This window comes from Taeniopygia guttata, chromosome 22, assembly GCF_048771995.1.
Source record: "Taeniopygia guttata chromosome 22, bTaeGut7.mat, whole genome shotgun sequence".
Taxonomy (NCBI): Eukaryota; Metazoa; Chordata; class Aves; order Passeriformes; family Estrildidae; genus Taeniopygia; species Taeniopygia guttata.
In genome coordinates this window covers 4,194,004-4,215,545 of record NC_133047.1, presented here as the reverse complement: position 1 = coordinate 4,215,545, position 21,542 = coordinate 4,194,004, and the positions used below count along the sequence as shown (strand labels likewise).

Here is a 21,542-nt window from a genome sequence, read left to right as displayed (position 1 = left end):
TTAGCCTGTACCAGAGCCTACTGCACTGTCCCTGCATCTGTTTTACACTTTTAAGGGAAAGTTATCTTTCCTGGAAGTGATAAGGGTCTTTGAAAGAATCACTCCAACACTTCATGGGAATGAACACCGAAGACTTTATCATGCACCAACTAAACCAAATTTCATCCAATTTCACACATGCTCTTCTGTGCTTCCCATAATTTATTGACCTATTTATTGACTGCCTGCCTTTGTAATATAATGTAGAATACAGAATGTTTTATTTTTTGTGCTTGTGTGTAATGCCACTTGGATAAAACTGATCCTACTCTACATGGAATCTCTCTGTTGAGTTGTGTGGCACAGAGAGTGAGGCTGCTGACTTCTTTTTCCTCCCCTGGATAATTGTAACTTCCACTTGAAATACCCCCTTGCTTGCAGAACTGCTCCCTCACTGCAGTGATTTCAGTGGAGTTCTGGAGTATGGTCCCATCCAATTTACAGCTCCTCTTGCGGGGCTATCACAGCTCTAAGTGCTCAGCTGTGTCGTTTATTGTAGAGTTATGCAGTCTCCAGATAGTGGCCCGCATGCTGGGCTGTGATATTGTTTTATTGCTCACCCTGTGGGTGAGTGACAGCCCGGACAGACCTTTCCCCCGAGCCACTCTGCAATCAGAGCCCGTGGCTCATGGCACGCTGGAGGAATTTGGGAGAGGTGTGACATTTGCTCTGCTGACATCAGCTGCAGCAGCCAACGGTTGAAGTGTGACCCTTTCAAAACTATCCTTGATTCTTATGAAACCATTGCCAAGACAAGCCATTCACCTTGTTAGGAGTGATAATCCAGCATTAGGGAGATAATCCGACATTTGCTTTTATCATCTCATTTCTGCGGGCGCTGCCGTGGCAGAGATGTGCCCTCCCTGCCTTTCCCCGTCCTTCCCTTTCCCTGACTGCACCAATGGCTCTGAGCAGGCTGCAGGGAAAGCTGTGCCTCACAACCAATAAATAACCCCCTGCAATCACCATAAATATGTGAAGTCTCACGAAATTCTCAAGGGAGCACATGGCAGAGCAGAGCAGTGCCTGCACGCTGTGTCTGTCAGAGATTCATTCTCTGTCCTTGGCTGGCAGAGATTTGCTGGAGCACAGCAGAGTCTGAGGAGCGTTCAGGTACACAGCAAACACAGGCCACGTGTCATTTATCAGCTGCATGTGTGAACTTCTACAAGATCAGTGAAATCGTCAATAAATACTGATGGTGGTCCTTCAGAATTAGGGGGCAGGCAGCCTGTTGATGTGAGTAACTTCTCTTCCTAAAGAAATGAGGACTGTCCTGCTGATGGAGGAGGATTTCAGCCAGAGTTTGTGGTGAAAGGAGTAAAGCTGTGTCTCATTGTGCTATTCTGGGAGAAAACTGACCATCTCTTGAATCCTTCAGCTGCACCTGAGATCAGAACTGCTGGGAGTGATGTTTCATTTATCAGGGGTGTCTGTCAGGACTCCACAGCTGCTTCATGAGCAAAATCCTCCCTTTGCCCTTTTCAACATAACTCTGCAAAGGCATTTCTTGGATGCTCATGCAGTTCCATGACAGAGATCAGAGTAAAAAAACCAGGAGGGCAGTTATTTCCTAAGGAGCTTTCCCCGAGCAGCAAATCAAGGCTGTTTCTGCAAGTTCAGAGGTGCCTGGCTTTAAAGCCCCTGTCCAAGTAGACACAACACTCACAAATACCAGGTGAGGGTGTGACAAGAGCCAGGGCTCCCAAGCTGGGAGTCCCAGGAGTCCCTGGAAAAATGTTCTACTGAATGTTTTCATTTTCTTTGTTTCTATGTTCCTTCCATCCATCCATCCATTCATCCACATTAATACTCTGACTTCTGTTTCTAAAAGATTTTATTTGTCACATTAAATTCTGGTGTGCATTGATTCTCCTTTCATTTCTGATCTAGTTTATCTCAGCAGATTAGCAGATGTTTGACTTAAGTCTTCAATTCAATCTTAATTTTAGAAAGGTTTGGGAAAATATGGCTTCATGGTGGGAGTATCCATCCATCCACCCATCCATCCACCTCTAAATTATTGTAAGCCACTGAATCAACCCTGTCTTGCCAAAATCATCAGCATCAGTAGGATTTTTGCTGTCATCTCTTTCTAGTTGAACATGTATAAAAATGATGAGCAGCTGTGCAGCCCCTTTTTTGCTGGATGTTGTATAAAATTCCAGGCAGTGCTTTCAGGCCAAGCAGGCAGGAACAGGCGAAAGGGTGGGAGAAAAACAAATAATCCCAGAGAGGAAGAGGCTGGAGAGCAGCTCAGCGAGGGAGGTGAGGGAAGAGCTTTGGTCTTGGACTGCTGCTCTTAAGTCCACACACACACACACACACAGAGTCTCCAGAAGAGCTTGAACCTGAAGGCATCGTCCTTTCTGCTGGGGCTGTGCAGGAACGGTGACAGCCGTGTCTCCTGGGCCAACACTCAGCGCCCAGGGCAGATTTCACCAAGCACTTGGAGGGCTGAGGTTCCCTCAAGGGATCCCTGTCTCTGAGCTCTCTGCACGTGGGCTCCAATTCCTCCAATGGATTTTTCCCCAGAGCCTCCCTGGGTGTGACCCGGCTCCAGGCTCACTCTGCAGTGCAGCTGATGGAGGAGACACATTCCCACTTTTGGAGGGTCTAACCTGACAGCTCAGGGTGGTTCTCCTGGCCCTGCCCTGCTCTGGGCTCTTTGGGGTGCTCTGAGAGCCTGCTCAGCCAGGAGAGCAGGGCACCCCTCTCCCTGGCTCTGCCCAGCCCATTTCAGGGTGCCCAAATGCCAATCTTTGAGGGAAAAATCGCATTCCTCGACATTGTGGACACATCTCTCGCCACACCTCTGTGCCCTGCCAGGTGAGCAGCACCCTCTAAAGGCATGAGATGAACCTCCCCAAAACTGAGCTCACTCTGGAAAAACCATCCAAAGCAGCAGCCAGAACCTATCCCAAATTTCTCCTCCCCAAAGCTGCTGCACTGCCCTTCTGAGACTGCTCAGAGAGCAAAGCGAACCAGAGCCTGCAGCAGTGCAGAATTACCAAAGGATTTGGTAATTCAGAATTACCAAAGGATTTGATTACCAAAAGGTGATTTTTGACAGCCCCAGGCAGGTTGGTGCCTGGGTTACCCACAGCACGATGGCAGAGCTGAGTTTAGGATTTTCTGTGACATAACATTGAACAAAAGCCCTGCAAAATCTACTGGGATTTTAGAGAGGGGAAAAAAAAAAATTAAAAAAAGGCACTTGAACATCTGCTTCAAACATTTGAAAAACTACAGCCCAGTGTTAATTTAAACTTCCTTACAACCCAGTTCAACATTTGGAGTGCAAACACTGTTAATAGGATGGGAACCGGGGTGGTGGTGTCCTGCTTACTATATTGGGAAACAAAACCAGAACAAAACCAGCTTGAGATAGAGCTTTTGTTTATGTTGCTGACCCATCTGTCTTCATTAATGCATTATTTACAGGAAAAGTTAAAAAATGAGCTTCTGCTCCCTCTTCAAGTGCAGCAGCAACAAATAAAGGCTGAATGGTTCATTTGCCCTGGACTAAAAATGGAAATCCTTATCAGCACCCCTTGAAGAAGAGGTTTATGATGTGGAGAGGATTATTGTTGGGTAGTAGTGCCTCTGGCCACAGCTGGGGGTTTCCAGCCAGGGCAGCCGGGGAGGTGCTGTGTCACAGAAAGCACAAAACATCCTCCTCACCTGATCCAAACTCCTGCTTTGTGGCTAAAAGCAGAAATGCTGTGCTGCTTCCCTTGTACTGACCCATGCAGGGTCGTGGTGGGATTTTCCTGGGTGTGGGAAGGTTTGGGGTGAGCCCTGTCCTGGCCCAGGAATCACCCAGGTGTCCCTGGCCCTGAGGAGATGTTCAGTGTGAGTCTGTTCCCAGCACAGCCTGATCCACCTCCTGCTCAGCATTTCCAGGGCTTAGCAAGACTTTTATTGTATTTTTGAAGAAAACACAGGCAATAGGAGGGATAAAAGCAATCAACAAGGCTGCAATAAAGGAAATTGTAGGAGAGGAATGGATTTCCGTGGCACAGAGCAATGCTTCCTCAACAGGAGGGTGTTGCCTTGCTCCCTGTCTCCCAGTATTTTGTTTTCTGTGATGATCAACAGAGACAACACGCCGTGTTTTAGTGTAGCTGGGCAGCTGGGGCAGCATTTATTCAATACTAACATTAAGGAACATTCAATATTAACATTAAGGAACGTTCAATATTAACATTATAAGGAGGTTGAAGGGATGAGGGCTGAGGGATGCTCCCTGCAGCTCTCCAGCTCCCCAAACAATGTCCTTCAGCTCTGTGTGACTGAGCCTGTCCAGGCTGGGAGCTTCACATGGTGTTGAAAATGTACGTGTCGAGTTAAGTGAGAAGGTTTAGACACAGGGTGGTCTCTGCCATCAGGTACAGTAGCTGGCTAGCAACAGCACTAAACAACAGCCCAGCCTGCCAGGGAGCTCAGGTTTACGTTGGCTTTGCTGTAGCAACTCCTTATCTGCCAGAGATTAGAGCAGCTCCCATCAGTTGTTGTGGGATTTGGTGGAATCCGTTTCCTGAGCTGTCACCAGGGCTGGCCGGGCGCGCTGGGGATGTGAAGCTTTGGGGGAGCAGAGCTGCAGCTCTGAGCCAGCTCTGCCTGCTTTTAGCAGGGCAGGTTTTGTGAAAATTTATCTTAGAATGAGTTGGATTAAATAACTGTGTTACTGAAATTTATACAATTTTATAAAATGTAGGTCAAAATTAGGTAGATAAAATAAGTTTAGGTTAGATATTGGGAAGGAGTTGTTCCCTGTGAGGGTGGGGAAACCCTGGCACAGGGTGCCCAGAGCAGCTGTGATCTCTGGAAGTGTCCAAGGCCAGGCTGGACAGGGCTTGGAGCAGCCTGGGACAGGAAGGTGTCCCTGCCATGGCAGGGGTGGCACTGGGTGGGCTCTGAGTCCCTCCTGTTGATCCACAGGAACGTGAGCCCACATTCCCTGGAGACCCACGGGCTGATGCAGAGGCTGAAAGAGGTTGAAATTATTCAATTTTGACTTTCAGCTGCTGAAACAGACACAAACCAGCAACATCATGCAAATGCAGCCTGCAATCCTAAATATTCCCTGGAGCTTTGCACCAATTTTTCCGTTATTCTGGCAGGGAAAGCAGCTGCTTCCACCCACGGTGGCTGAGCTCCCTCCTTTTCCCCAGGGATTTCTTGTTCTCTGCCCATCAACAATTTGCACCAGCTGCAAATTTGGCCCAATAATATTGATTGTGTGTCCTGTGCTTCCTCCGTGGGCCCTAATTAGTGCGTTGGAGATAATGAGCAGGGAGTTGATGGCAGGGGAGCGGGGCTGCCCCTCGCCAGCCCTGACAGCGCTCAGGGCACGGCACTAATGAGCTCCAGGATTTGGGGCTCAGGGAGCTCCCAGAGCTGCATTGACCCTGCTCTGTCACCCCTGGGCAGAGCTGCCTCAGCCTGGCCGTGCCCACAGCAGCCCCTGAGGGACTGGGAGCCACTGGGACACACTCAGACCTCTGGCAATGAGGAATTGCAGCTCTGCTCTCCTGCAGTACCCATCCTGCGCCTGCAGCATTCCTCCCAGGGAGTGAAACCGCTGTGAGACCCACGGGCACCCACGGTGCCAGCGCTCCTGTCCAAACCTTCCGCCCAAAGTCACAAAAAGCCTGGTGATCAAGTTATTGTCATAAATATTTTTACTGTAATTGGGACTCAGGACCCCCAAGTCTCGGTCTGGCTCTGCTTTGTGTGTGCCCAGCAGGCATTTCCAAAGGCTCCATCACTTCTGTGCCTTTGGGAAAAGCAAAAATCTGCCCTCAATGGCCTGATCTTCACTGGCACAGCCAGAGGGACCAGGGTGGTTTGAGCTGAGCTCTCAGGTGCAGACTGGGACAGACAGAGAACATAAGGATGTGTAAACATCACTAAACGTGTGTCCCATGTCTCCTGCAAGCTGTAAATGTGATTTATCCCCATTTCACACTTTACAGAGCTTTCTTTACCCTGCACAGGAGGATATAGCCAGGCACATTCCCAGTCCCCCAGTGGAAACATCCCTTCCCAGGGTGTGACAACACTCCAGTTTGCAGTGGACATTTTGACCTTTCACTCCTCGGCGCTGTCTGTGGCTGCTGCGTTGGGAACAACTGTCCTTGGGGTGCTTGGCTGACCTCCTGACTCCTTTTGGAAAGGCATTTCCATAGAGCTCTCAGCACTTCAAACCAGCACCAGACTTTCAGTGGCATCAGAAATGTGGATGCGTGTGAAGGGAACACTTGACAGCGCTCCATAATCCATCCCTGGAGCTCCAGGAAGGGACACGCAGGGTAAAGGTGTCGCTGAAGAGACTCCAAAGCCCCCGGTGGCCTTAGGGCTCACCCAGAGCACGTGGAGCTGCAGGGGAGCCTCTCCTCCCGGGCTGGATGGCAGCCTGGGCCAGCCTTTATCAGGGAGACGAGGAAGGAACTGCGGTGGCACTGCCAGAGAAAGGAGAGATTTACCCCTCACATGCCCAGGACGCAGCTGCCAGGCCAGCACTTATCCTGCTTTCCTCAGCCAGAGGTCGGAGCCTGGCCCCTGCCCCCCTGGCTGGGGGAAATCTCTCCCTGGGTGCTGAGATTACAGGAACCTGCCCTGTTCCCTGCCCATTATCGGGACATTGTGTGAAGAGGGCTGAAATATCACTTCGTGTTTTTACGCGTGATAAAGCAAATTTTCACAAGCCACACCGGCGGCTGCTGACGGGCCCTCAGCCACACAGGGGTGCAGGGGACCTTAGGGACAGGGCTCTGTGTGAAAAGGGCTTTTTGTGAGGCTTCCTCCTCCTGATGGGCTCAGGAGAAAGAAAACGGGGCATTTCCTTCTCTGTTCACCGTGCTGGATTCTCTGCTGTTCCCTAAAGCTGAGCACAGCCTGCAGTGGCAGCACCACCCCTGCTCTGCCCCTCAGAACCCAAATCCCTGCCTCTGTGCTTGAAGTTATAAACCTCATGTGGTGAGAAACCCACTCCTGCTCACAGGAGATTCCTGCTGGGAAGCTCTTGCAGGGGAAAGGGGGAACTGCTGCTGCCCTTGGGGATCCTCCTGCAGGGAGATTTTGGATCCCCAAGGGCTGGAGCACAGCAGCACTCAGAGCCTGCTTGAACACCTCCAGCTCCTCAGCTGGCAGGCTTTGGGGCTGGAACAGATGAGGGTTTTCTCCAGAGAGGAGCTCACCTGGACAGCTCTTAGCCCCTGGTGTTTCCTGGCATTATCAGGACGCTTCTTTTCCCAGGTTATTTGTCCTGCAGGCCACTGTGGCTTCGTAGCTCCTGGTGCTGCAGCGAGGTGGCAGGAAAACACAGGGAAAGAGGGACAGGGGACTGCTGCCAGCCCTTGGGACACTTCCTCCCCACCTGGGGAACTGGAACACCCAGTCTGGCGTGTTTTCTCCCCAAAACCAGCCTGGTCTGGGGGTCTCCTTCAGCTCCCACGTGAAGGAAGGGAGATGCACTGCACCACTCTGGAATCCTGGGGAGAACATCGTGTTCTCCCTGCTCCTGGGGTCTGGACAAGGCCTCCTCAGCCACGGCTGGACACTTCCCGCACGTCCACCGCGCCTCCCACAGCAACGTGCTCCTCTGGGCAGTGGCCAGGCTAAAAAAGGAAACTTCCTATCGTGCCAAAAACGCAATTTGATAAATATGAGGGGATAAGTCACAATAAGCGTGACTGGCTTGGGATCCAAACACAATAATGTGGGAATTAAAGTTTTATTTTCTTGCCTCTCGCGCCTACCAAACCCTTGGATACAACAGAGTGAATTCCTAAATGAATTTATTTAATGAATACCTGAGGAAAGCAGAACAGGTTTTCTGCTCTAGCACAAAGAACGCAGTGAGGGGACTGAAAGGATGGCCTGAAAGGTGTCTTACTTTCATCCCACACTGTGTGTCTGAACAGTTTTGGATGCAATGGGATCTGTGGTTTAACAGCTCTAATTTGGAAAGCCATGTCACATTTACAGGGAGAGGAAAATCCTCAGCCTGATCTCAGGGTTATCACCTTGGTAAAGCTCTTGTGTCCTCATGGTGCAGGAGGGTTAAGGGGTGAAAAATGTCTTTTTGGAGGTTTCCAAGCCCACAGAACAGGGCTGGAAAGGATCTTTTCTCTCTCTGGTAGACAGTCTGTTGTGCTTTTAAATGGCAGGAGCAGCATCACCCTCTGCAGGGGATCCAGAGTCAATGCCCAAAACCTGCTGAGCTGAAAGGCCCCAAAACCCCCACCGTGAGTTTGTAATGTCCCCTGCCCCAGGAACAGGGGATTCTCTGCTGCTCCCACCCCAAAAAGCGTCCTGGCCTGGCTGCAGAAGCGGAGGGAGGGAGGAGATGTGGGCTGGGCACAGGCAGTTTCGGGGATCTCGCGCTGTGGGGTCTCCAGCAGAACGTGTGCAAGTGCAGAAAATCCAGAGCAGGCTCTGGGCTGAGCAGAGAGGACACCCAGCCCCTCAGGGATGAAAAGGGTGCAGTTTCACAGCTCTGGCACAAGCAGTTCATGGTTCTGTGTCTCTGGAAAAAGCTCATTTTAAAGAAAAGAAATCCTCATTCTCTCCCAGCCCCCAGTGGCAGCACCAGCTCAAGGTGCCCGTGGCTCTCTCCCTCCAGGCTCTCAGGAAGCTCCAGCCCACCTGACCTCCGCTGGAAAGTCTCTGGGTCAGAGATGACCTCTACAAACCCTGCAAATGTTAATGGGGGAAATATCTTCAAAGAGTCCCTCTGATCCTGCAGCCGCGGGGTTGTTTTGCCTATCGCAGCGGAAGCGCAGGAATGCGCAGTTTATTTTAAATAACGTGCACTTGTCCTAATCGTGGGGATTTCTGAGCCCCAGCCAAGCCTTTGCACGTCATTACAGTCGGCTGTGAAGGAATTATTGGCCTCTTCACACTTTTGATCTTTGCAGAAAGGAGCGTGTGGCATTTCCAGCCCAGATGTTCGGATGCTGCTCCTGAACACGGAGAAGTTTCTCCCTAATGACTCCTGGGCCTCACACTCCCATTGGTGAGGAGCTTCTGCGGAGGTAAAAATTAAATAAACGCCAAAACAGCTCTGAAGTCACAGGAAAGACTCGTGAACGGCAGCTGTGCACTGGTGGCAGACACTTCAGAGCCTCTGAGTGCGAGTTGGGGGATCCAGGGATGTTTTGCCTGTGGGTGTCTCCAGCAGGGAGACAGGCAGCTGGAGGAGGGACACTTCTGGCTCCTTCTCCTGAAGGCACCACGGGTCCAGAGCCCGAAATTCTGAATGCAACCCTGACTGAGCAGCAGGAAGTGTTACCTGTCCTCCAGGTAACCCGAGCAGCTGAAAGAAGAGTTGAAACCAACACACCCAAAAAAGCAAAAGGATATTTCTGACATTTCCTGGTCCAGAGTATGAACCAGCCCCTAAGCTCTGCTCTCCTTCCTCCCCCTGGCCTGTGGGCAGGAGCAGGACCCTGGACAATCCAAGTCCCTGGCTCTGAACCAGCAGTTCCTGGGCACTCCTGCAGCTGCATTTGGTGTCTGTGAAAAGCTGGGTACCTCCTCCTAGTTGGTTTTGGCACCAGTTTGACCCGTGCCTTTAGTTAAGTTCTGTATCTTGTCCTCGAGCATCCTGATTTTCTTCTCCAGCTCCTCCCGCGAGCGCTCCGCGTTCATCAGCCTCAGCTCCAGCTCCCCACTCCTCTTCTTCTCCTGCTCCAGCTCCTGGTTCAGCCTCACCACTTTGGCCCACACTTCATAGTTTTCCTTCTGGAGGCTGCAAAGGGAAGCAGAGCATGGAAGGATTGGATTGGATTGGACTGGATTGGATTGGATTGGATTGGATTGGATTGGATTGGATTGGATTGGATTGGATTGGATTGGAAAAGGGCTGGGAAATCATTTGGCTCTCAGGGAGTCTGGCCTCAGACTCCCTCAGCACCAAAACAAGCCAGAAGTGCTGCCCTGAGCCCTTCAGTGGCCACACAACTTGATCCAATAGATCAATAAATGTGATATGTGTGTATTGATAATGGGATAATAATCGTAATAATCATAATGACAATATGATTTGGGGCTGATGGTTACAACCAATGGTGTAATACTGCTGCTGGTGAATTCTGGAGAGTCTGATGGTCCAATGGCCTGCTAATAACAGGAATTATGACAGGAATTATGCCTGCAGGAACACTGCAGTGCCACTGAATGATGTGTAAGAGCTATGGAGCACTGATGCTGGAATAATACATCCCCCACAGCTCGTGCAGTGCAGCAGACTGGTTTTCAGACAGCCTGCTCAATGCTGTATTTTCTCATTAATCACTGCCCAATGCTGTATTTTATCACTCAGCACTGCAATGACACCCTGCAGAACCCTGCTGGTGAATGCAGTGTGCAGCGTTTGCTGCCACAGCACGAGCTGCCTCTGCAGTTACCTTTCAATCTGCCCCTCGTAGTCATTCCTCTGCGCCCCCAAATCCTTCTCCAGCTTGTGGACCACACCTTCCAGGAACTCCCTGCTGTCCTGCTCAGCTCTGGGGTCCTCAGCAGGGCTGCTGGTGGCACTGGCAGGTTCCCTTGGCTCGTGGCAGGGGCTGAAGCAGGGCAGGAATTCCTTCTCGGAGGTGCTGCTGGCAGGGCTGGGGCTGGAGCCGCCCTCGCCGCTCTCCGCAGCCCTGTGGAGGTCCAGCAGCTTGAAGAGGTCGTGGGACAAGGTTCTCTTGTGTCCCTCACCGGCCATGGGGCGTGGGCTGCTCTTCCACAGGTCACTGGCCAGGACGTCGCTCCTGTCCCTGCTGCCCTTCTCCCCCGGGGCTGCCAGGAGGGATTTCCTCGTGGGCAAGGTCTGGGTTCTTTTCCTGGGCTGTGTTTTCCACGCTCCCAGCGTGTCCGTGGACTCTGTGTCCTCCCCGGGGACGCTCGAGGGGGCAGCTGGGCCAGGGGTGCTGCTGGAATTGGGGTGATCCCTCTGGAAAACAGAGCCCTGGAGCAGCCAGGGCACAGCCACTGCTTTACAAAGGGCACACGGGAACGTGCTGGGGGAATGGCCACACTTTTCCATTAAAAACCCACTTCGAATTGCACCACATTCACCATTTTTGCAGGATCCCTTTGGAGAAAAGCCTTTAATCCCCAGTGTTTTCCCCCAGCAGCCTGAGCTGGAAAGGTTTCATGTGCTCAGCTGTTCGGCTTTGGGAGTTTTCACAGTCCCCAGAAAAGCAGATTTTCCACAGGAAAGTGGAAAGTTTATCTACATCATTTTCCTGATGTAAATATTCCAGGGGTGACAGACACAGCTTTTTAACCTATAAATAGCAAGTGCTTTCAGGGCTCGCTGACCTGTCAGAGCCTGCCACAATTAACCACACGTTTAATGAACGGCGGTTAATTTATTTATTCATGCCCTGGGGAATAAATCCAGCCTTACCAGCTGCCTTTGGGTGGAGCCTCTGGGGTCCTCTGCAGCCCCCCAGCCCACGGAGCTGCGAGGCACCGGAGCTTTCTTCTCGTTTTGGGGGGCAGGCGGGGAGGGAGGCACATCCTTGGAGGGCGGAAAGAGCTTCTGGTGGTGGCTGATCATCACGGTCATCACCTTCTGCACCTGGGGCGTGCCTGGGGAGGCAGAGGGTCAGGGACAGGAGGGTCAGGGGCAGGAGGGGCAGGGGCAGAGCCTCGGGATCCCCCCCAGCCCCTGCCTTTGCTGCTGTCTGAAATGGAGACGCAGCAGAAAACAAGGAGCGGGACCATAGAGCCAAATAAAATAAAACGGCTTTGTGGAAAATCCTCAAAACCTGACAGAAGGCTCACATCTCTGTGCAAACCTTAGGATAAAAAATACTTATTTAAAAATACCGTTAAATAAGACAAATGTTGTTGAAAATAAATTAAACTAAAAACAAGTTTCAAAAAAATAGCCTTACAAATAAGACTAAGCACTTTTTAAAAACTAGAGCTATAAAAAAATACGTTATAATAAGACCCACAAAAAGTAATTTTAAATGTTAACTTTAAAACATTTACAACATAGTGTAACTAAACTAATAAACCAAAATACAGTTATTGTTAGTAAAAAATAGTGAATTTCTAATTGTAATATGGCAAATTATAACATCTGTATTATCTCACTCTTCACATAAGACTAAAAATAGAATAAAAACTTTTAAAACAACTCTCAGTAACCCCATCACTAAGTAAAAAAATCTACATATAATCCAACATAAAATAAAGGAGTACCCACATCTCTGAGCTCCCTCTGCTCCCCCAAAAGGCTTTTACACCCTCCTGCTCTGAGCAGCACAGAGATGAGCTCACCCAATCCCTGAATCTGCTGAGCTCCACGAGGGGAGTTTTTGTCACTTTGTCACTTCCTGAGCGGGTTTTGTCACCACAAACACATTTTCAGCCCAGCAAACACGGCTTGGCTCTGCCCTGTGCCCAGGCACATTTCTGCCTTTCCTTCAGCAGAAAATCTTCCACTCTGAGCCTGTGGCTGCAGCTGGGGATCTCCAGGCCAGGCGTTCCCGTGGCAGTGAATTTCTCCTTTTACCTCTCATGATAACTGCAGGGTCCTCGATTCGGGGCCGGATCAGGTTCACCCCCATCACCGTGGCCAGGTTGTCCACACTCATCTTGTTAACGCTGGAGTTCAGCTGGATTTCATAGAGAAACCTGCCAGAATTCCACAGCGGATATTTCACATTTCAGAGGTGGGAGATGGCAAAAAGTCCTGCTGAAAAAGCCCCGATTCATCCTCCCAGCTCTTCCTCCCAGTCACAGGGACAGAAACCCCTGGGCTGGGCACTGAGCTGCTGCCAGAATGAAAAGCACCACCTGAGGAGCTGCTCCCCTGAGGGACAGCTCAGAAGGGAAGGGAATCCTCTCATCAAATCTCCACCCAGGCTAGGTGAAACCTGGAGGTTTTGGTGCACAGGGCTTTTGTCCAGGAAAGCTACACCTGATTTTAATTAATCCCCAGGTTTTAATTCCCAGGGTGATTAATGAGTGAGTTTGAGGGTGGTGATTCATTCCCAGGGGGTTTATCCCAGGGGCTGAAATTCTCCTCTACAGAAATCAGAACCTGGTGGCTTGAAGGGAAGCAAAGCACAGCTTAAGGAGGCTCTGCCCAGAGGGGTCATCCCTGGGGGTGACATTTCTGCTCCCCACCGCCAACCCTGAGCTGCCCAGGCCTCGTGCAGAGCACTGACCTGCAGATGTAGCTGAGGAGGTTGTAGTTGTCTCTGGGCAGGAGGGACAGCTGCTTCAGGAGCTCCTGGTGGCCCTGAGTGGTAAAAAACAGCTCCAGGAGGGTTCACGGGACCCAAGAACTGCTCCTGGTCACTCCAGCCATGCCTGGGTGGGGTCTCCTCCTGGACACCCCACCAGCCCCAGGGCAGAACTCCAAACATGCCTGGTGGCACTTGGGGACACGGCTGGGTGGTGACCCTGAGGGTGCTAGTTGATGACCTCGGGGATCTTTTCCAAACTCAGTCATTCCACGACTCTGGCTCTCCTGGCATTTGCTCCCCCTGGGGCTCCATCTCTCCCTGGAATGTTCTGCAGGGCTCAGCAAGGAGGGGCAGCCCCAGCAGGAGCAGGGTCCCCTCCAGCCCAGCCCAGCCCGTGTGGGATGAGCTCTGGGAAGAGCTGATCCTGCCTCATCTCCTCCAGCGTCTTGTGGACATTTAGGACATTTTTAACCCCAAAGAGAAGCAGAAATTTCAGCTTGAAAATTCACAAACCCACGTGGCCAAGTTGGGAAACCCCACTGGCTTTGGGGGGTGAGTTTTTCTTTTTAATTTTCTCCCTTTTTCTCTCCCCAGAAAAGCTCCACGGCTGATGCTGCTGTGTCCCCTCGCCCTCTCCAGCTCAGAGCATGCCCTGGCACTAAAACCGATTTCAAGGCCGGCAGGAGGGAAACCAAAGCCCCTGTACCTTTGTCTCGTCAGCCTCCAGCGCCTGCCCGCAGAGCAGGAAATCCTCATACTGCAGCCAGGGCACCACGGGCTCCGGCAGCTCCCGTAGGTACAGCTTGAGCAGGGAGGCCACGGTGTGCACGTCCGTGTCCCTGCGGGCAAGGGGTGCTCAGAGGCAGCGGGGCCGGGGGGCTCTGCCCGGGCACAGCGGGGCACCCACAGCCAGGGCACGAACCAAAGGCTTCCCCAGGGTGGCAGGAGGGTGGCAGGTGCCACTGTGCACACCTGGGCTGGCAGGAATTCACTGCCAGGGCCCCCAAAGCCGAGCTTTGAGCAAGCACAAAGCCCCAGGCTCAGCTTTACCCGGCTGCCCTTCCCTTGGACGTGCTGGAGCCGGGCAGGCAGCGCCTGCTCTGGCTGCTCCACCGCCCTGGCATGCTTGGGCACAGCTTGGGCACAGCTTTGGGTACAGATTTGGGTACAGATTTGGGCACAGGTTTGGCACAGCTTTGGGTACAGATTTGGGTACAGATTTGGGCATGGCTTTGGCACAGCTTTGGGCACAGCTTTGGGTACAGCTTGGGCACAGCTTTGGGTACAGATTTGGGCACAGCTTTGGGCACAGCTTTGGGCACAGCTTTGGGTACAGATTTGGGTACAGCTTTGGGCACAGGTTTGGCACAGCTTTGGGTACAGATTTGGGCATGGCTTTGGCACGCTTGGGTACAGCTTAGGGTACAGCTTTGGGCACAGCTTGGGTACAGCTTTGGGTACAGATTTGGGCATGGCTTTGGGCACAGCTGGATTCCCTCTCCTCGAGCCCTTCTGGAAGGTTCCTGCTGGATCCCCTCCTTCTCAAACCCTTCTGGAAGGTTCTGCTGGATCCCCACTCCTTCTCAAACCCTTCTGGAAGGTTCTGCTGGATCCCCACTCCTCCTCAAACCCTTCTGGAAAGTTCCTGCTGGATCCCCTCTCCTCCTCAAACCCTTCTGGAAGGTCCTGCTGGATCCCCTCCTTCTCAAACCCTTCTGGAAGGTTCCTGATGGATCCCCTCTCTTCCTGAAACCCTTCTGGAAGGTTCCTGCTGGATCCCCTCTCCTCCTGAAACCCTTCTGGAAGGTTCTGCTGGATGCCCTCTCCTCCTGAGCCCGGCTGGAGGGTTCTGGTTCCTGCAGGGCTCTGGGGTGGCCCGAGCTGGGCAGGGCAGCAGCGTTACCGGTGGAAGGAAGGTCTCTCCCCGGCGTCGAAGGCGTCGCGCAGCTGCCGCACCAGGTTGTCCTGGCCGGGCAGGCGGAAGATCCCCTCCTCAGCCACGCCGTGCTCCCGGATGAACTCGGCGCTCTTCTGCACCACGGCGGGCACCAGCTGCTGCCCGAATTTCCGCTCCTGGGCCATGGTCTGTGCCAGGCACTGCCCGAACACCGCTGGGGACGGCACCGGGGCGCAGCTCAGCTCGAGGTTTGGCTGTTGTGCTTTCCTCGTTCTGTGCTGCGCTGGTGTGAAACTCTGAACTCCGTGTAAAGCGTTAGAGAGCTCCACTCGCAGCTCAGTCACACAAAACCGTCCCTGTCCAGCCCAGAAGCAAGAGCAGCATCGCAGCTTTGGCCCAAGAAGTGCAAACAGAGAACTGAGGAGCCAGGCAGAGCTCAGAGGGCCTGAAGGGGCTCCAGGAGAGCGGGAGAGGGGCTGGAGACAAGCACGGGACACGGGGAATGGCTTCGGGCTGAAGGAGGAGAGATTTGGCTGGGATATTGGGAAGGAATTCCCAGCTGGGAGAGGGGGGAGGCCCTGGCCCAGGTCCATGGCTGGGTGACCCAGGCAGGCTGGAGAAAAAATGGGGGCAGAAAGGATGGAATTCACAGAATTCAGAGAACTCACAGAAAGGATGAGCTGGGCAAGAAAAGGCAGGGGAAAAGCCAAGTGAGGAGTTTGGCAGGTGGAAAACAACATTTTTTCAAGGCTTTATCCCTGAAAGGAAGTTTTCCTCAAGAACATTTTCAGGGTCAGAAAGGAGGCTGAAGAAAAAGATGAAGCCAGGCCAGAAATGGTCATGCAGGTTTGGATCTCCAGCTGGCCCCACCACCAAGGGAGCAAGAAAAGGCAGGGGAAAAGCCAAGTGAGGAGTTTGGCAGGTGGAAAACAACATTTTTTCAAGGCTTTATCCCTGAAAGGAAGTTTTCCTCAAGAACATTTTCAGGGTCAGAAAGGAGGCTGAAGAAGAAGATGAAGCCAGGCCAGAAATGTTTATCCCAGGCTCTCCTCAGCACTGCCCCTGTCTGGAAGGGCCACATGGGGGAAAAAACCCATTTTCCAGGGATTTCTGAGCCAGACGCTCAGCCAGGAGCGCTGCAGGGCACAGCCCAGTGCAGGCACAGCCCCTGTCCCTGTCCCCTCTTACCTCCCGAGGCCGAGCCCAGCGCCCTCCGGATGGATTTCACCCACTCCTCCATCTCGGCCTGGGAGCTGGCCATGAGCACGCAGGGGTCCTGCCCGGCCCGGGGCTGCTCGCCTGCCACCCCTGCAAAAAAATACATTCACAGGGCAGAAAAACTCATTTACAGAGCAGAAAAAGCACATTTAAAGAGCAGGGGAAAAAAACATATTTAAGGAATAGAAAAGACTAATTTAAAGAGCAGCAAAGACTCATTCTCGTTGGTTTTTTGTTAAGTGGTCCTGGCCTGGAATTTCCCTGTTAAACCTTCGGGGGAAGAAGATTTTGGACATTTCCCACTTTGAGGGAAGGAACAGAAACTACTGCAGCTGCAGCTTGGCAGATAATTCTGGTTTGGGGCAAACTTGGGAGAAAACCTTTGGAGATGCTGCGGGCAGGTGTGAGCTGCCAGTGCTTTTCTGGGTACCAGAGAACCATGGCAGAAGTGATTCTTCTTGTAAAAACTTCTCCATAACATGAACAAAAATTACTTCTCTCCCTAAGAAGGCTGAAAAAAAGACCACTCCAAAGGTAATCAGCGGGAAGGGAAGGGAAGGGAAGGGAAGGGAAGGGAAGGGAAGGGAAGGGAAGGGAAGGGAAGGGAAGGGAAGGGAAGGGAAGGGAAGGGAAGGGAAGGGAAGGGAAGGGAAGGGAAGGGAAGGGAAGGGAAGGGAAGGGAAGGGAAGGGAAGGGAAGGGAAGGGAAGGGAAGGGAAGGGAAGGGAAGGGAAGGGAAGGGAAGGGAAGGGAAGGGAAGGGAAGGGAAGGGAAGGGAAGGGAAGGGAAGGGAGCTGCCCCGGGATTTTGAGTCCTCACCCGGGATGATTTCAAAGATGAATTTCCCTCCCTCCTCCGGGTTGGTGGCCAGCACGTTGACGGAGCTCCCCTGGAGGGACACGCAGCCCTAGGACAGAGCAGAGCCCTGAGTGCCACCCCTGCCAGGCCGGCGTGGCACCCAGGGGTGCCCTGGCCTCCCACACCTGCCAGGAGATCATTTGTACACATATATGGACAGATACACTCGTGTGTATATGTAATATAGAGATATACCTGTGTATATATATAAATATACAGATATACAGTCCCTCCCGCCCGTGCCCAGGGCTCTCCGGGGGACACCCCCACACCCCATACCTGCGGCCTGGCCTCCTCCTCGTCCTTGTAGTAGAGCAGGCTCTGGCCGCGCAGCACGAAGAAGCGCAGCTGCCAGTTCCGCACCAGGGAGCGCTGCTTGCGCAGCCAGCCCAGCTTCAGCGGCCGCGCCGGCTCCGCGCCCGGCCCCGGCCCCGCGGCCGGAACCGCGGCCTGCACGCTGCGGGAGCGGGCTGGGGACGGGGACGGCGTGAGGGACGGGGACAGCGTGAGGGACGGGGACAGGGGTGAGGGACAGGGACAGGGACGAGGGACAGGGACAGGGGTGAGGGACGGGGACAGGGACAGGGGTGAGGGACAGGGGTGAGGGACAGGGACAGCGTGAGGGACAACGTGAGGGACAGGGACAGGGACAGGGGTGAGGGACAGGGGTGAGGGACGGGGACAGGGACAGCGTGAGGGACAGGGACAGCGTGAGGGACAGGGACAGGGTGAGGGACAGGGACAGGGGTGAGGGTGAGGGACGGGGACAGGGGTGAGGGACGGGAGTGAGGGACGGGGACAGCGTGAGGGACAGGGATGGGGACAGGAGTGTGGGACAGGGATGGGCGTGAGGGACAGGGACAGGGTTGGGGACAGGACAGGGGTGTGGGACAGGGACAGGGACAGAGGTGTGGGACAGGGACAGGGGTGTGGGACAGCGCCGCGGACAGGGACAGGCTTGTGGGACAGGGACAGGGATGTGGGGACAGGGGGACACAGTATGGGGACACAGGATATGGGGACAGGGGATAGTCTGTGGGGTCACAGGGACACAGAGTGGGGACACAGGGACACAGAGTGGGGACACAGGGACACGGACATGCTCTGGCCCCGCTCTGCTGCGGGCCCTGGCCCCAGTTTGCAGAGGAAGTGGCTGCAGCGGCTGCCAGTGTGAGCTTCCTTTCTCCTGCGTGGGAGGAACTGCCTCGCCAGTGAGAACAAAATCATTTCTTGGGCTGTTTTGGGGTTTGTTTCATGGCACTGTGTGGGGTTTGCACCCTCCCCGGAGCAGCAGCGACAGCAGAGTGACCCAAACGCTCTGGAGGTCCCGGTTCGGCTCTGGGGTGGTGCCAGTGGGGCAGAACTGACACTTATGGGGCTGGAAATCTCCAGGGATGGAGGAACACCAGCATGGGTTTGGCACTGGGCAGGGCAGTGTCCCTGTCACCTGCTGGTGTGGCCCCACTGGTGGCACGGCCCTGTGGTGTCCCCAGACGCCTCTGGGACAGGCAGTGCCTCGCAGGGGTCACTTCTGGGGGGGATTTTTGCCTCTGCAGCCCCCAGAGCCAGCCCAGCTGGGCAGAGTGTGCTGGGATGGCTGCAAGGCAGGAATGAAGCCGTGAGCAGGCCCTGCACTGGGATTTCCTGAGCTGGAGCACCCTGGGCAGCCAGGGCTCCAGTCCTCACTCCGGGGTGTCCCCAGTCCCCTCCCAAACCCCCAGGGTGAGGAGCCCCTGGGTGCCCCCGAGCGTTTCCTGCGCCAACGGCCTCTGGCCTTGGGCATTTCCTCCAAAACCGCCTCCCCCAGCAGGGAGAGCTGCCCCTGCGCTGCTGCCCAAAACCACCGTGGGCAGAGCCTGTCCTGGCACCCCCACTGCTGGGAGCTGGCAGGGAAAAATCCCCAAAAGAGCTGCAGCAGGGAATTTCTGTTTCACTGCAATCAGCTCCTGTGCAGTTCTCCAAACGGGGCCACAGGCAGGGCTGGGGCCAGCAGGGGAAGTGTCCCCAGGCCACCAGGAGCCAGGGAGGGCGGTGGCAATCTGAAAATATTGCAAACATTTGCAAATGGGACTTTCACATTTCTGCAAACCAGGCCACAGCAGCCCTGGAGGCAGCACAAGGACACAGAGTCACATAAATTCACACAAACTCACAGAAACTCACACAAACACTCACAAAGATTCACACAAAGTCACACAAATACACAAATTCAGAAAAGCTCACACAAATTCACAGAAATTCTCACAAGGTCACACTCTCCCAGCAGCTGGGAGCTGCAAAAAGCCCCAGGGCTTTCCTCACAAGCAGATTTTCTTGGAAAAAGAGGCAATTCCTGGTACCAGCACAGGCTCAAGCCTCTGTCCCATCTCCACCCTCTGCTCCCCAGAACTTTTGGGGTGCCCTGGCCTTTTTTCCTGGCTTGACTTCACCCACTGCTCCACAGCCTCTGGGCAAAAAAACATTAATTATCCCAGGACTGAGGAGTGCAGGAGGCTCCTGTGATAATCCACAGGGATTTCTCCCCAGAGTGTGGGGATGGCACTGAGCTCCAGCCCCTGGGCCATGCCAGCTCTCATCGGGGGCTTCCACCCCTTCCCCTGCAGCTCTGGGTGCAGGGAGTGCTTTGGCCACTCTGGTAAAAGTGGCTTCGGACAGAAATCCGAGTTTCTTTGCAGGAAAATCCAGGCAGAGACCAGCTGGGTCCAGCTCTGCTCCCAGCTGAGATAAACCAAGCCCCAGTGTGGGTTTTGGCACCATGGATGGCCTGGGCTCAGGCTGGGCCCTGCAGCCCCTCCCTGACCTCATCATCACCCTAAATCCCCTCCATCACCCCTAAATCCCCTCCCTGACCACCACGATCACCCCTAAATCCCCTAAATCCCCTCCCCTCTGGCTCCCCAGCACCCCTGAGAGGGAACCACCGATGTCAGAGGGGCAGGGACACCTGGGCCAGGTTTGTGCCACCAGAACTGTCCCCCTGCTCCCACGGCATCCCCCGCTGACAAATCTGCAAATCCCTTCTTGCTGCTGTCTCTGAGGTGCCCCAGTGAGCCAAATCCTGAAAACCTGAGCTGTGTTCGGCTTCAGCCCCCGGCCCTGCCCAGCCCCGGCAGACACGGGAGGATCAGGGAGGATCACTGGCGTACCTATTTTTGCTGCATCCATCTTCAGGTTGAAATCCCAGTTCCGTGGCAGCTTGAGGGACATTCTGGATCAGGAAAATCTCTTTTTTTCCTCCTCCCTCAAGGTGAGCTTGCCTGGGAGAGGGGCTGGAGCCCGACGGTCCCGTGGGGGTCCCCCCACAAAGAGCAGCGCCTCGGCGAGGGCTGGTTTGCCAGCGAGCTTCCTGCCTCTGAGAGCAGCAAAAACCCCAAAAAAGTCCTTTCCTGCCCCGCTTTCCTGCCCGGCTCTGGCTGCCCCAGCGGTGCTCTGGGGTGCTGCCAGCCCTGGGCCCCCCTCGCCCCCTGTCCTGGCCCGGGGGACACCAGCCCAGGCCGGGGCCGCTCCCCAGGCGCCGCTCGGGGCATTTGAGGAAGTGGTGCCAGAGTCCTCCGAGCTGAGAGCTGCCCCGAGCAGGAACAGCCCGGCCTGGGGCTCTGGGGCTGTCCTGCAGAGGGGCAGAGCTGGGCTGATGCCAGGGTGAGCCCGGGGTGATGTCTGTGCCCATCTGTGCCCGTCCGTGCCCGTCCTGGGGCATCCCCACCCGGCACCGCCACCTCTGGGTTTTGGCTTTTCCCGTTCTTGGCCGACGTGCCCACGGATTCTGCAGCCAAATGGGGATGAAATGGGGCGGCTCCGGGAGGAAAGGACATGGAAATCAGAGGGGTGAGCACCAAGGGATTGTGGAGCCATGGTTTGGGTTGGGAGGGACCTTAAATCCCATCCCATCCCATCCCTGGGACACCTCCGCCATCCCAGCTGCTCCAGCCCGGCCTGGGCACTGCCAGGGATCCAGGGGCAGCCCCAGCTGCTCTGGGCACCTGTGCCAGGGCTGCCCACCCTGCCAGGAACAACTCCTTCCCAATATCTAACCTAAATGTATGGAATCTAACTAATTTTATAAATATTGTATTATTTAATCTAACTACATTTTATAAAATCATATACATTTGATAACACAATTAGTTATTTAACTCATTCTAAGATAAATTTCCACAAAACCTGGCCCTGCTAAAAGCAGGCAGAGCTGGGTCAGAGCTGCAGGAAACGGATTCCACAAATCCCACAACAATGATGGAGCTGCTCTGAGCCCCAGAGGCTCCAGCAGTGCTGAGCTGGGGCAGTTACAGAATAAATCAGGGATTTATTCAAAATGGATCCACC

At 53.9% G+C, this 21,542-nt stretch overlaps 1 protein-coding gene across 1 annotated transcript; it reads right to left on the bottom strand.

The window, feature by feature from the left end:
- Positions 1-7,764: 7,764 nt before the first annotated feature.
- ARHGAP25 (Rho GTPase activating protein 25) lies at positions 7,765-20,563 on the bottom strand. Its single transcript, XM_030289981.4, has 11 exons — positions 20,366-20,563; positions 17,499-17,689; positions 17,181-17,268; positions 16,333-16,452; positions 15,151-15,358; positions 13,954-14,086; positions 13,227-13,300; positions 12,569-12,690; positions 11,450-11,634; positions 10,458-11,005; positions 7,765-9,799 (listed from the first exon to the last, which is right to left on the bottom strand). Exons 1-11 carry the CDS (start codon positions 20,424-20,426, stop codon positions 9,589-9,591), a joined length of 1,941 nt encoding a protein of 646 aa, XP_030145841.4. The 5' UTR covers positions 20,427-20,563; the 3' UTR covers positions 7,765-9,588.
- Positions 20,564-21,542: the final 979 nt, after the last annotated feature.

Excerpts from the sequence above, each read along its gene's own strand:
- ARHGAP25 (XM_030289981.4), bottom strand. The coding sequence starts at position 20,426 with ATGTCCCTCAAGCTGCCACGGAACTGGGATTTCAACCTGAAGATGGAT. Across the intron at positions 17,690-20,365 it reads GATGGATGCAGCAAAAATAG|CCCGCTCCCGCAGCGTGCAG; the intron begins GTACGCCAGTGA and ends CCCCGTCCCCAG. Across the intron at positions 11,635-12,568 it reads CCCTGCAGTTATCATGAGAG|GCACGCCCCAGGTGCAGAAG; the intron begins GTAAAAGGAGAA and ends CTGCCTCCCCAG.